Source organism: Vespa mandarinia, chromosome 11, assembly GCF_050613455.1.
Source record: "Vespa mandarinia isolate Hongniang chromosome 11, ASM5061345v1, whole genome shotgun sequence".
Lineage (NCBI taxonomy): Eukaryota > Metazoa > Arthropoda > Insecta > Hymenoptera > Vespidae > Vespa > Vespa mandarinia.
Genome location: NC_140820.1, coordinates 2407501 through 2422500, shown reverse-complemented (window position 1 = coordinate 2422500; position 15000 = coordinate 2407501). Strand labels below are relative to the sequence as shown.

The 15000-nt window shown below is 32.7% G+C and overlaps 1 protein-coding gene across 6 annotated transcripts in view; it reads left to right on the top strand.

Moving 5' to 3' along the window:
• Positions 1 to 15000, top strand: part of Ddr (discoidin domain-containing receptor 2) — a 149394-nt gene that overhangs the window by 123907 nt on the left and 10487 nt on the right. For all 6 annotated transcript variants that reach the window (XM_085660116.1, XM_085660118.1, XM_085660117.1 and 3 more), the window contains 7 exons: positions 478 to 598; positions 2006 to 2163; positions 2957 to 3270; positions 5893 to 6084; positions 8450 to 8542; positions 10290 to 10431; positions 14387 to 14536. In XM_085660116.1, coding sequence (XP_085516242.1) covers positions 478 to 598; positions 2006 to 2163; positions 2957 to 3270; positions 5893 to 6084; positions 8450 to 8542; positions 10290 to 10431; positions 14387 to 14536 — 1170 coding nt within the window. The remainder of the gene's footprint in view (positions 1 to 477; positions 599 to 2005; positions 2164 to 2956; positions 3271 to 5892; positions 6085 to 8449; positions 8543 to 10289; positions 10432 to 14386; positions 14537 to 15000) is intronic.

Genomic DNA, 15000 nt, shown 5'->3' with positions numbered 1-15000 from the left:
CGGAGATGAATCGATAACGCAGCTTCAAGCCCGTAGAGTTAGAGGAACGAGAGTCGTTGGATGTAGAATATCCATGGACCAATATAACGCCGTGTGAGTTGGTCCTCGCATCGTCTCTCTGTTTCCATTTCATCGACTATGAATATTCTGCATTAGAAAGAGAAAGTCAGATAGAGATAGAGAGATAAAGAGACAGAGAGAGAAAGAGAGAGAGAGAGAGAGAGAGAGAGACAGATATATATATAAAGAGAGAGAGAGAGAGTAATATTTCAAGTATGAGTACGAGTATGAGTACGAGTATGAGTATGAGTATGAATACGAATACAAATACGAATACGAATACGAATACGAATACGAGGAATAGTTCCTAGGAGCGTATCGCTTTTAACCATAGGTCCCGATATACTACTATACATGCTCAATGTGTGTGCATAAATGTCAGATGCATTAACGATAACGCTTGATATTCGACCGTAGGTTTCAGTACAGGAAGAGAGCGAGGACAAGGGACCAATTTGCCCCCCTCTACCGGCCCAATATCATCCCTCTGCCTATAATACGACGACACAGCTTCATGAAACCATCGGCAATTATACAGGTTAGTGTCCAAGTTAACTTTATGCAAAAACTTTCGTTACATCTATTTTAAGCTTTATTATGGATTTTTTTTCCCCCCCGTTTTCTTTTTCCTTCTTTCTTCCTTTCTTTCTTCCATCTTTTTCTTTTCCTTTCTATTTTCTTTTTTTTCTTCTTCTTCTTTGAACGCTACATAATGCCCAATCACCTTTCTCGATCATTGCAATATGTGATATTGATTTTAATACTGTGGAAAAGTATTGTACGTCGGGAAAATTTTTTATTTTTACTTCGTTTGTTTTCGCATTGTTATCTCGTGAAACATTAAGAAAAATAAATAAAAGAAGTTATACGAAATATTTCAACGATACGGCAGATAGACACTAACGTTTCGAAGAAGAGAAAATGGTGATATAGACAATTTCTCCGTTTTATCGTGGAATAGTAGGAGAGAGAAAGAGAGAGAGAGAGAAAGAGAGAGAAAAAAAAGAGAGAGAGAGAGAGAGAGTGGAAGTCTTCGAAACTGCTTTTGATTTTCTCTACTCGCTATATCGAATCTCTCGTGGTTCGCTTCGTCGGCGATATTCGATAGTTTCGTACTGCTATATCCCCAAAACTCAACGAGGGAGATTCCGTGGTGGATTGCCGGACCACCGTATTCGAATGACACAGTTTCGAGCGTCCTCCTAACTATTTCGTTCTCCGTGAAATGGCATTTCCCTTTCATAGATTTCACAACATAGAAAGAGCCCTTCCACTCTCTACACCTTATTCGAAAACAACATTTTTATATATTTCTTAGCCGGTTATACGTGAGAGAAAATTCGTAAGTTGGAAACTTTGAAAATTTACTTTCCAAACTGTTCGTGATTTCATCTCCTTCAACCATTTTCCCGTATATAACCTCGTCCTTTTTTTCTTTCTTTCTTTCTTTCTTTCTTTTTTCTTCTTCTTCTTTTTTTTCTTTCTTTTTTTCTTTTTTTTTTTTATTTATTTATTTATTTATTTATTTATTTTTTTTTTTTTTGATAAATAGATTTCGATTTAAAGTATATGGAAAGATTTCAAAGTTGGATATAAAGGGGATTGAGTTTATCGTATATATTCTAGGGGTATCTATAAAATTTATTATAAATACAAAAGAAAAAGAAGAAGAAATATATATATATATATATAACTGTATAAAATATATATATATATACTGCATAAAATTATATAAATATTATACATATTCTATTTATATTTATATAGAAAATATTAAAATATTATGGAGAAACATTGAAAAAAATTGTTTTCATATATTACATACTTAAACGATACTTAATGAATATGACAGGCGCTTGTTCGCAAATTCTCAATACCATTCTCGTGCCATAAATAAATGTGTATCATTTTAATGTCCTATCATTATTGTAAAATTATTGTTCAGGTGTTACCGAGGTGCAACCAGTCGTTCCACTCTTACTGAATACACCGATCGAGCAACTTACCAGACCAATCCCAACGGTTCAAGAATATCCAGCCAATAATCCTCCACCTATACCACCCCCACCGGAAAAGTATTATGCCAGTACAGAGATCTGTAAGGTGAGCTTTAAAAAACGTAGGTTAGACACGCGATCGACACGATCTAGGACTCTTTCAGGAGTATTAATACAACCAACCACTCGAAAGGCAAAGCCTTATGTACTAACGTTAGAACGTTAGAATATAGAAGGGGAACTTCGTGCTCTACACTTTGAGAAGTTTGTGATATCAGACCTTAAGGATCTTTCTCACGACGTTAATCTTCGAGGTTTTTCCTTCTTTTGATCCGTTAGAATTTCTCTTTCGTACTATCTTTATTTTTTCCGCGCATAAAACTTGAAAAGCAATGAAACTCTCACGGATATATATATATATATATATATATATATATATATACATACTTATATATATATATACTTGTGAGAACTTTCTTACCCTTTTTCCTACGTCGAAGAATCGAAGTTGAATAAAAAAGTTTCTGGAACTTGGTACGATTTGCGCGACAGTGATATTTTATTATTTAATTTTAGTTCGTGGCGTTTACGAGACGCTACGGATTTTCATCCTTACGATATCGATCCGTTGATCAAATATAACGTATTCGATAGATAACTTTTTTCATTTTCCAAAACTTCGATTCGAGCAAAATTGAAAAAAAAGGGGGGGGGGGAAGGGAAAAAAGAAACAGAAAAAGAGGAAAAAAAAAATGAAAAAAATAAATATTTACTTCGATAATATTGTCAAAATTTATAGGATATAATTGGATTTAACTCATACATATGCATTTATATTTGTTACCTTTTTAAATAGTTTTCATTTTCGATTCCTGATCCTATTTTCATTGATATTGCAGAGCCCTTTACCACCTTTACCACCTTCCCCAACGCCAAGCACACCGGCAGCTATGAGTGCGAAAGCGTCGAGTAGCCTGACGAGTTACAGTGCTGAGGACACACTTACCGAGGAAGAGGATGAAACGGCAGAGTGCATCCTGGACTTCCCACGGGAGAAGCTCAACATAGTCGAGAATCTCGGATGTGGATACTTCGGTGACGTACATCTTTGCGAGGTCGACAGGTTTCCCGGATACGATGACGTCTTCAGGAACACCGACAGCGACCTAGTCGTCGTTAAATCTTTGAAGCCAGGATCGTCAAATGCTCTTAGGTGAGTCGACCTATATATGTGTATATATATATATATATAGATATAGTATCATCTACTATGAGTTATCTTTCTAACCTTATCAACTTTTCTCAGACTTTTTATTCTTTTATCATTGAAATATCAAGTGAATCAAATTCCATTTATAATAATTGATAATAAATGTGACAGATGATGGATCAATCGATTTGATCTAATAAAAAATAATCAATATAACGATATCGTCAAAATCAATACTTCTTTAATTAATCATGGAAAAAAATAAATATAAATATATATATATAAAATATATATCAAAATCTTTATTACTTTCTAAATATCATTCACAAATTTCATTATCGATGTGAAATCCCATTGACTAGTAAGCCCACAGACGATCCCCAGATCGGAAACGAACCGAAAAGTACATTTCGTTGGAAAAATCAACGGCGCGTTATCGACGATGTAGAAAGGATCAGGAATCGAGTAGTCGTATGTCGAAGCTCGCTTTTATCAGCCACGAAACGTTTTATCGTTCACAGAGCAAGGGTACGCGCTCGCATAGGGTTGGATGGTTAGGGGTTGAATGGTTAGACTGTACGCGACGTTCGTTCTTTCGTTCGTTCGTTCGTTCGTTCGCTCATTCGTTTTATTTTCTCGCACGACATAGTTTCATCGGGGAGCGATTCGACGAAAGGAAAAAGAAACAGACCGTGTGAGAGAGAAAAGTAAAGGGAGGAAGAGAATGATAGAGACAGAGAGGAAGAGAAAGAGAGAAAGAGAGAAAAGTATAGAAATGCAAAGATAAAAACGCAAATGAATGTTCAATCGTGTCAATAAATCCGACTAGGTCTGATACACTTTTTTCAACTGCCTGACGACTACCCATCAAGGACTGACCGTCCTTGTCGTACACATTTTCACATAGTACGAACCGTGCACTCGATTGGCTTTATTATATTCCACATCGTTCGGATGCACGATTGAGGGAAATAAAAAAAAAAAAAAAAAAAAAAAAGAAAAAAAGAAGGAAGAAAAAAGAAGGAAATGAGAGAAAGAGGGGGAAAATAGGGGGCTGGGAAGGGGGGAAAGGGACTTCAGGGATTCGGATAAAATTCTTTTTTAACTTCGAACGCTGTCGATGTGCCATAATCATTTTTGACGGTGTATTACCCCTTCCAATTTTTTTCTCTCTTTTTTCTTTTCTGTCTCTCTCTCTCTCTCTCTCTCTCTCACTCTCTCTCTCAATCTCTCTCTCTCGCGGTCTTTTTTTTACTCGTCCGAAGGTAATGAAATTATTTTCGGTACGGGAACGATCGATCGGCTCGAACGATCGACTTGATTTAGTTCGCTAGCACGATAATTATGCATTTTCGTTGATTAACAACGCGCCTAGATGGAATTTCATGGATGCTTCGTCGGAGAGCGTAGAACGTTTGAACGGTATGTCATAAACTATGAGAACGTCACGATTATTGTGCCTATCCACGGATGCATAGTATAACTCGGCGCCATTCCACGTATTCCACGTGTGACCGCGAAGCAGCTTAAGCTCGTCTTCGATTCTCCTTCGTATTTCCTACGAAGGAGAATCTTACGTATCACATTCATTTGTTAATCTTTAAATAATAATAAAGAAACTTATGCGCACGTATGTAAACGTGTACGTCTGTATGTGTGTGTATGCATGTGTTTTCATTCAACTCAAATTATCATTTCGACTAAGTTACATTTTTTACTCTTCCTTTTTTCTTTTTTTTTTTTTTTAAATCATTACAAAAAATTTTTGTTTGACCAATATAAAAAAGAAAAACGGAAGATTAATGTTTTAACAAATTTTTCGTCACCTCTAAATCACAATCAGGAGTGTGAAAATATGTGCCTGCGCGCGCGCGCGCGCGCATGTATATGTGTGTGTCTGTGTGTATAAAATAATCGCACTTTTATTGCAACGCGACTACGTTTAATTCATTATCTTTTCATTGTTTTCTTTTTTTTTTTTTCTTTTTTTTTTTTCAAAATCTTCGTAAAAAGCTTCTGTCCACCGAAATAAAACGAAAAATTGACATTTTAATTAATTTTTAATCATCTCTCATTGTCGCGCAATCTGTGTATTCAAAATTATTTAATCGAGTCACACTTTTATTTCGACGCGGCTACATTTAATCTCTATTTCATTTTTTTTTTTTTCTTTTTTTCTTTTTTTCTTTCAAAATTATTGCCACAAAAATATTTTTATCCGATAAAAAAGAAAGAAAAAATAGAAAAACAAAAAAAAAAAAAAAAATAGGAAAAAAAAGAAAAACGTAAAATCGAGTTTTCACTTTTTCATATGTCTTGTTATTTATTTTAATTTTGTTTTTTTCTTTTTTTTTTTGTTTTTTTCTTTCGACTCGCCGATAAAAAAAAAAAAATTAATCGTCGAACAGGAGCATCGCATTGATATTCTTGTATCTGACGGATAAAAACTCGCAATAATGTCGATATAAATTTTCAATGTATACTCGAATAGATAATAATAACTTGATATAAAAAGAAGAAAGAAAAAAGGAAAAAAGGAAAGAAAAAAAAGAAAGACAAAGAAGAGAAAAAAAAATGGGGACACTATAAAGATATTATCACTGATTGTAATTATATTTTTTACAGGATAGAATTTCAACAGGAGGCAAAGAGATTGGCACGTCTGAATGATCGGAACGTTGGCCGGTTACTTGGTGCCAGTCTTGAGAACGATCCCATGTGTATCGTATTGGAAAATGGCGCGTATGGGGATTTGAATCAGTATCTCCAAAGTCACATAGCCGAAACTTCAACCGTGCACACTGCCAAGACACTAAGGTAATAAATAATATTAAATATATTATATATTAAAAAAAAAAAAAAAAGGAGAAAAAATTTATTAGCTATTGATATAAAGGAAAAAAAAGAATAGAAAAAAAGAACAAAAAAAAAATAGAAAAATAGGAAGAAAAAAGATTCACACGGATTCAAAAAGAAGAATTATTACGAACAAAGAGAACTTAATTATATATATATATATATTTTTTTTTTTTTCTTTTTAATTATACCTTTTATTAATTAAAAATATTTGAAAAAGTTCCTTTCTCATTTGTTCCATTAAGTTACAAAGGATAAATGGCAAATAATAGATACGTTACCAGTTTCAATACTAATAATGACCTTTAACTAGCTCGTTAATGGATGCAAAAGGTTTTGAATTATGGTTTAGAAAAGTTGGTGGGACATTCGATTCCACACAGCAATTGGGAATAGTTCCCCGAGAATATATACCCATGGCGAGTTCGCCCGTTATCGAACAATTAGCATCGTTTAATGGACAAGTCGTTATTGTGTTTGCCCACTCCCACCGATTCCCGTACATCGATACCATTGAAAATCATTAGATGCTATATTCTCTCCGTTGTATCGTTGCGACGCATTCATAACTTTAATCGATTTACTAAAACGATTTTTATCAATTGGTATACATTTAGCATCAGTTTCCTCTTCAAATATGTCCAAATAATATATATATATATATTTTTTTTTGTTATAACATATTTGTTATATATATATGGTTTTAGTAAAATTTAATGCTTATTCGATGCAGCCTATATATTTTCTGTAAATCAGCTTAACTCTGATTTTCACATCTCACCCATTATAATTCGGGAAGTGTATAGTGACGCGAACAATATTGAAAAATAACAAGCAGTCAAATTATTCTTCCTTTTTATTTTATCCTTCGGCCTGAATAGATTAAAAAAAGAAAAAAAAAAAAAAAGAAAAAAAAGAAAAAAAAAGAAAAAAAAGGAGGACAAGAATAAATAAAAAAAAATAACACGTATAGAGAGAGAGAGAGAGAGAGAGAGAGAAAGAAAGACCGCTAATCCTCTCGTGAGTCTCGTTTTTACTGGACAAACGAGATCGGAAATAATATCGACAGAGAATTTCGTGACATCGGTCGAGGATACTTCGTCACTTATACGAGTGGAAAGAGATGTCGAACTCTTCTATGATAAAGCGACATTATTTTCAATTATCTCGCTTGAAGAGAGTAATAGAACAAAGGAACGAAAAAGGAAAAAAAAACACACGCACACACGCGGAACGAAACAAAACAACTAAAAAAGAAAGAAAGAAAGAAAAAAAAAAAAAAAAACAAACAAAAACAAAACAAAAAGAAGAGAGAAGAGAAAATAAAATACGTGAAAAGTAGAAAGAGCGTGAAGTGCTACCGGAGTCGAATTCGAGAGTACTCGAAAGATACGCGAAATCGGCTGAAAATGAGAGGTGAGCGATAGAGAGGGATCGTTTGGTGCACGTGACAGTTGTCGACGAGACAACACGGGCATTTTTTTTCTTTTTTCCTTTTTTTTTCTTTTTTTTTTTTTTTTTTTTTTTTGGAATTCGTGCGTTCATGGATTTTCCGAACAAGTTTCTCTCTCTGTCTCTCTCTCTCTCTCTCTCTTTCTCACTCATCGTTCGACATATGTCCATACGTATCTACCTAAACATATATAATGTATTACAAATTGTTTCTATTGTATAGTACATAGTATCTGTATTTTAATCGTACGAATTTGACAAACGTGACGATTGTTATATCCACGAAGAAAATAAAATATTTTTCATTCGATCATAATACCATTGAAATATTATTAAAATGTTATCGTTAATTTGAAAATATAATATAATATTTTATACCAATCGTCTAAACGCAAAATGGTTGTTGTTTAATTCAAATAAACGAAATACCATCGCGATAGAAGACGTTCTTCATCTGTCATGAGTATACATCATATTAATCCCTATGGTATTTCACACCCGACAAGTTCAGCGTTAAATGCTACTAAACTTTGTTCCAACGTAATAAGAAAGACAATTAATCTAACCATTAGAATGTTACGACGTTGTACATATAGTACTAAAACATAGACAATGTTCATAATAATCTAGAAGAGAAAGACAACGATCTATCTATTTATCTATCTATTCTATCTGTCTATCTATCTATCTGTCTATCTCTTTCTCCCTCTCTCTCTCTCTCTCTTTCTCTCTATTCATTCAACAGCCGACCAATGCCTGTCTGTGTATATCGTTAGCGTATATCCGCAATATAACCGATGCAAACGACTTAACCTTATACATAGTTTCTCATGGCAAACTCAATGACGCCAACCGCTTGTTCTTCGTGTTCTAGTTTCGGCACGTTGGTTTACATGGCCACACAAATAGCATCTGGCATGAAGTACTTGGAGGAAATGGACTTCGTGCATCGGGATCTAGCCACAAGGTAACGACACCATACACTCTCGCGAGATCGTTTGAACAAGCCCTACAAACACGCCCCTCATTTGTCTTTTCCTTCGCCTTTTAATTCCATTCTCGAAAATGACCTACCCCCTTGATCAAAATGGAAGATTGGCTAACGAAGGTAACGTTTAAGCCAAAGGGGAAATTAGTTAGCTTTACGTTTCTTCGACCCCTCTTCCTATTTTCCTAACCCTTACGGTCCTTAAGGTCGCATCAAGACTTTGAGCCAAGCTGACACTACGTCATTAAATTCAAGAAAGGGTGTTTTGGCCGACATCGGCCCGACGTCACGTGTTCGAATTATTAACTCCGATCATAAACCTTGATCGTAATGTCTTTGTCGGGAGAAACTTGTCTACGATATTAAGACGTATTACACTAAGGGCACACAAGTTTAAACTTCTGATAAGTATTATAATAAGGAATAAAGATTCATTAGAATCTTTAATTTGTAGATATTAATTATCGAAAGAAATTTATCGGCCAAATTAACAAATTATTACGTATATAGAATCTGTATTATTTTCTTCGTTGTTGATATCTTTCCTTTCTTTTGTTTTCTTTTCTTTTTTTTTTTTTTTTATTTTCTTTTTATCGAAATTCATCCCGAGAATATATATATATATATATATATATATATATATATATATATATATATAATCGACCAAGCTTTTCTTTTTTTTTTTCGTATAAAGTTCGTCCTTTAATTTTTTCTGAAGAGAAACATAAAGAACAATGAAAGTACGTAGTTCGCTTTATTCCATCTCAAATGTCCAATTTATATTACAGAATAAATAATAATTAAATTGTTAGATAATACGACATTGAGAAAGAAAAAGGAAGAAAGAGAAAGAAAGAAAGGGAGAATTACAAATGAAAAGTAACAGATATATTACTATGAACGAAAATGTTTTAAATTTTTAAATACGAGACATTTGAAGAAGGTATCAATAATGGATATATTTTTATAAATAGTAATAATGAGTTAAAAGAAATGAGAATAGCAAAGATCAGGCTATGGAATATACTTGATTCTGATTTTTATATTTTTACGGATATAAAAAAAGTTAAGAGCAGAGCTGAGAATAGAGAGCAGAGAATAGAATTGTAGTGAGAACGTATTACTTTCGTGAGAGTATGAAATAAAAACATAGAACAATAAAATGACTGGGTGATGGTAGTAGCTACTAAATCTCTCTTTCTCTCTCTCTCTCCCTCTATCTCCCTCTATCTCTCTCCTTCTCTCTCGCGCTCTCTCTCTCTCTCTCCCTCTATCTCCCTCTATTTCTCTCCTTCTCTCTCGCTCTCTCTCTCTCTCTCTCTCTTTCTCCCTTTTGCTATCTTTCTTCTTCCGAAATAAATAGGCGAGACGATAAACGACCTGGATTTTACGTTGCAAATCAGAAAGAAGAAACTTTGAACAACGATGTAAAGGCTGTCTCGAGAGTTCGTTTCATCGAGTTCTCGAAATCGGAAAAAGAGAATTGGAGAGAAATCCGTTCTCTTTAGATAAGTTTCGTGAACGTTTGCCATGCATATTTTTCTTGATCTCCTTTTCATGTTTCGCAGTTAAAACTCGTATGGAAATAAAAGAGGGGGAAAAAAAAAAAATAAAGACAAATGAAAAAGAAAAGAAATGAAAAGAAAAGAAAGAAAGATAGATAGATAGATAGAATGTATCGTTTAAATATATTATTCTATGGAATATTTATTCTGTATTTTTACAGGAATTGTCTGGTATGTCAAAATTATACCATCAAGATATCCGATTTAGGTTCAGGAAGGAGCGCATACGCTGCTGATTATTTCCGAATCGAAGGTCGGCCACCGTTACCCATAAGATGGATGGCTTGGGAATCCATGTTAATGGTAAGAATTAATAATTAACGTATAATATTAATAAATCATGAAACTATTATAAATTATTTAAATTATTGAAAGACATATTCTTTTTATTATTTTTTTTCTTTTTTAAAATAAAACTCTACTCAGCGTCACCACGTAAAATCTTTCAATTGGACGAAATATAATAGAATTAATTTTTTCTCGAGAATAAAAAAAAAAAAAAAAAAAAAAAAAAGAAAAAAAAAAAAGAAGAGTATAATTTGTCATATCTGTTATGGGGAAAAAAAAAATTGATTTTGAAAGAATTCAAATTGATATCTGATATCTTTCAAAATCAATCTCGACATGATAAATTAACATTGATACGATTAGATGGATCACTTTCACGATCGTCGGCTCATATGTGATTTTTTTCTTTTTCTCCTTTTCCCTCTCTCTCTCTCTCTCTCTCTCTCTCTCTCTCTTTCTCTCTTTTCACTGATCGTTGTTTCGTCATATTGAAAATAATTTTACGATTATCTAGCTTAGCATCATCATTTTCTTTTTTACGATAAAAAAAATTTAAATGGGAAATGTTATAAGAGATCAAAAATAATTTAACAATGAGAGAAAGACTTGGGTGAAGAAAAGAGAGAGAGAGAGAGAGAGAGAGAGAGGCAAAGAATAAAAAATAAAAAAGTAGGGGGAAAAAAAAGGGGGAAAAAAAAATGAAAAAGGAGAGAAAAGTGCAAGAGAACCCGATCGGGCGAAAACGACTTTATATCCTGTGATGCGAAAGGTGGAAAAAGAGGGTAGTCCAGTTATATAAAACGGGTTGAGAGCAGTTTTGATTTCATTCCGCCGTTACGGAGGTGTGCTTTCGCCCCGAATCCTGAATACGTATTCCTCGTATTCCCGATGAAATTCGGTTTACTTTGAATATTTTTTCACTCGATGATCTTTTTTAATTTTCTTTTTTCTCGTTTCTTTCTTTTTTTTTTTTTTTTTTTTTATTTTTCCTTTTTCTTTCTTTCAACTTTTCTCTCTCTCTCTCTCTCTCTCTCTCTCTCTCTTTCTTTCTCTTTCTTTCTCTTCCTCCTTTCTTTCTCTTTATCCTCGGATAAGAAGACAAAACTTTTAAAATAGTAATACGTTATTTCCACGAGCAAACGCGAAACTATTGCTAAGGCGATCGCTTATCGATATCTCGGTGGATATTATATAAACGATCGAGACGATTAAAAATAACGATGTTGTGCCACTGTACTATATATTCGATTTTTTTATGTTACATATCATTCGAAAGTTCAATACCTTTCGTTAATCGCCAAAACGAAATATATATATATATATATATACATATACATATACATATATATATATATATATATCTATATATGTATGTACGTATGTATGTATGTATGACAAATCGAACGTTATTTTTAACATATCGACAAGTAAATAGTACCTGCGTATATTGAAAAGGATCTATAAAATGCAATGAATGAGAACGGGGATTCGATGAAATTACAAAAGCGTCGAATGAAAAGTTGAAACTGACGGATTTTTAACATGGTTACGAAATCGTTAATAGATTCCTGAAAAGGATACGTGTTCCGTATTGATATCGATCGTATATATTTGGATATATATATATATATATATATATATATATATATTTTCCTCCTCTTTTTTTATGGTAAAGGAAGAAAAAAAGAAAGAAAAAGAAAAGGAAAAAGAAAAGATTGAAAAGTTGAAAAGAAGGAAAAAGAAAAAGAAAAAAAAAAGAAAAAGAATCGATAGACAATTTGAAATAATCGATAGATTTAAATTGATGATAGAAGAAATGGGAAATAGAAATGAGGACGAAAATCGTGGATATAGTTACTGTATATAGTACTTGACCGCTCCAGTTCGCATAGCCGTTTAAAATTGACTGCGTCATTAACGCTTCATTATTGCTCATCGTTTATCCGAGGGTGCCTATTGTGCCGGCGCTAATGAAACGCGTCCGTTTAATACGCTCGAAATACCGCTTCAAGAATAATCTGAAATTAGCGTCGTTTTGATGATTGAACGTTGACTTTATCGCATCCGATACTTGTAGAGACGAACGTCCAACTATATGACTTCATAAAGTTTATTAATCCTTTGACAAAAGAACGAAACGTTCTTTCTCCCTCTCTTTGTCCCTCCTCTCTCTCTCTCTCTCTCTCTCTTTCTCTTTCTCTCTCTCTCTCTCACTCGCTTTCTCTCTTACATGGAACATTGAAATATTGCTCCCCGCGCAATATCTCGACTTTACGCCGCCTGGCAAACTCGAAAAATCCTCGCCGTGAATTCTCCTCCTGTTTTCTCTTAAGTCTCTTAAATCTTTTTCATGTGCAAACGTATACCTACCTATTTACCTATTTCGAAGGGGGAGGAGACGTGAAAAAAAGAAAAAAAAAAAAATTCATAAAAAGAAAAGAAAAGGGAGAAGAGAAAAGAAATGGATTGGAAAATTCGATCGGATGTTTGGAACTGTCTTTGTTTTTTTTTTTTTCTTTTTTTTCCTTCAAACGAATATATTATCTCTTTTAGCTCGAGACAAATTGTGGACACGATCTTTATCGTTATTAAAAATGAAGAAGAAGAAGAAGAAGAAGAAGAAGAAGAAAGAGGAGGAAAAAGAAAGAAAGAACAAAAAGAAAAAAAAGAAAAATGAATACGATTCACGATTATATAAAAGTGGTATTACGTGATTTCTTCTTTTTCGTTGATTGCTTTCTCATTTCGTTTTGTTTTGTTTCTATTTTTTTTTTTTTTTTTTTTTTTTTTTTTTTTTTTTTTTTATTAAATAGGAAGCACCTCGTAAAATAAGATACAATAGACGAAGTTAGAGCGCACTAATACGTAACCATTTTACCAGTTACGTTCTACGAAGCACTTTGCTCTAACTCCAAGACACTCGGAGACTTTCTAGTTTCCTCGAACTCGAGACGCGAGATGTAGTATGTACAGTTTACATAATTAATTACGAAGCCGTTAAATTTCATACAAACCCTCAGACATTTGTGTATTAATTTTTTTCTTTTTTTTATATATATATATATATATGTATGTATATATAAATATCCTTTAACAATAATAATAGTTTATATATATATATGTTATATATATTTATGTTATAGATATTATTTCTGATTATAGTGTATCAAACAAACATTTCGTATTAACAAACGATAAATCAATAGCCCATAATAAAATAGAAATTAAATGTCAATCGAATTAACGTTTAAATACAATTAAAAGTTATATAGTAAAGGGATAAATCGAAAGTTCTTAGATTGGGGATAAATACACGAGTTTTTTTTTTTTTTTTTTTTTGAATGATCTTAAAAATCAATTACACTTTGTTTTTTCTGTTTCTTTTTTCTGTTTTTTCTTTTTTCGAAAGTTTTCAGGCCAACTTGCACTTTTCTGTCAGATTGCAAAAAAGAAAAGTTTCCGCACCTGTCGTTTTATAATATGCAAAGAGAAATAAAATAAATAAATTAATAATAAAAAAAAAAAAAAAAAAAAAAAAAAAACGAATAAAAGTAAGAAGAAAAAGACAATTAACGTAAAACGTCTCGAAAGAGGATAATTGATTTTTAAGATCGTCTAAAAACTTTCATGGAACAACCGTACGTATATGTAATTATAACGTAAATAACATTTTACAACAAAATAAAAATGTGATTACATGAGTTTTAACGAGCAAAGGTAATGTTGAAAAAAAAAAAAAAAGAAAAAAACAAAAAAAAAACAAGAGAAAAGAAGGGAAAAAAGAAAAAGGAAGAACAAAAAAAAAAAAGAAAAAAAAAAGAGAAAAAAAAAGAAACGCGAAACTAGTTTTCTCTCGTTCACTGTTTGCGGTAGAAAAAATTTCTTCGGTAGTTTCCACTCAACTTAAAGTAGAAAATGATTTGTGAAGTATCTCACAGGTCGTTTGTGTCTTATGTTTCACGCTAATTAGGGAAGGCACACGTCGAAGAGCGACGTCTGGGCGTTCGCCGTCACGCTCTGGGAAATTTTAACCTTTGCCAGGGAGCAACCCTTTGAAGAACTTCCGGATCATCGGGTGGTCGAGAACGCGACGTATTTTTACCAAGAGGACGAGAGACGAGTAAGTAGTGGAAAAGCATCTAACCTTTAAGATAACTCTCTCTTTATCTGTCTCTCTGTCTCTCTTTCTCTTTCTTTTTCTTTCTCTCTATCTCTTTTTCTTTCTTTCTTTCTTTCTCTATCTCTTTCTTTCTTTTTCTTTCTTTCATTCTTTCTTGATCAAAAGAAACTTTACATTACAAACTTTATTTTCTACCATCGTTATATATTTTTACGAACGTCCAGTTTAACTCCAACTTTTATTATTTTTTTCTTCTTTTTGTTTTTTTCACAAGTCAACAGATAAAAGACTTTATTGAGAAAATGGTGTAACAGTAAAGAAAGAATAATATCAGGCAAAATATTATTCGTTCCAAGTTATTTTCAAAAATCTCAAATTTAGATTAATATTAATAATATTAAAAAATAAAATCATTCCTCTATATTTACACACACACACACACATATATATATATATACATATTT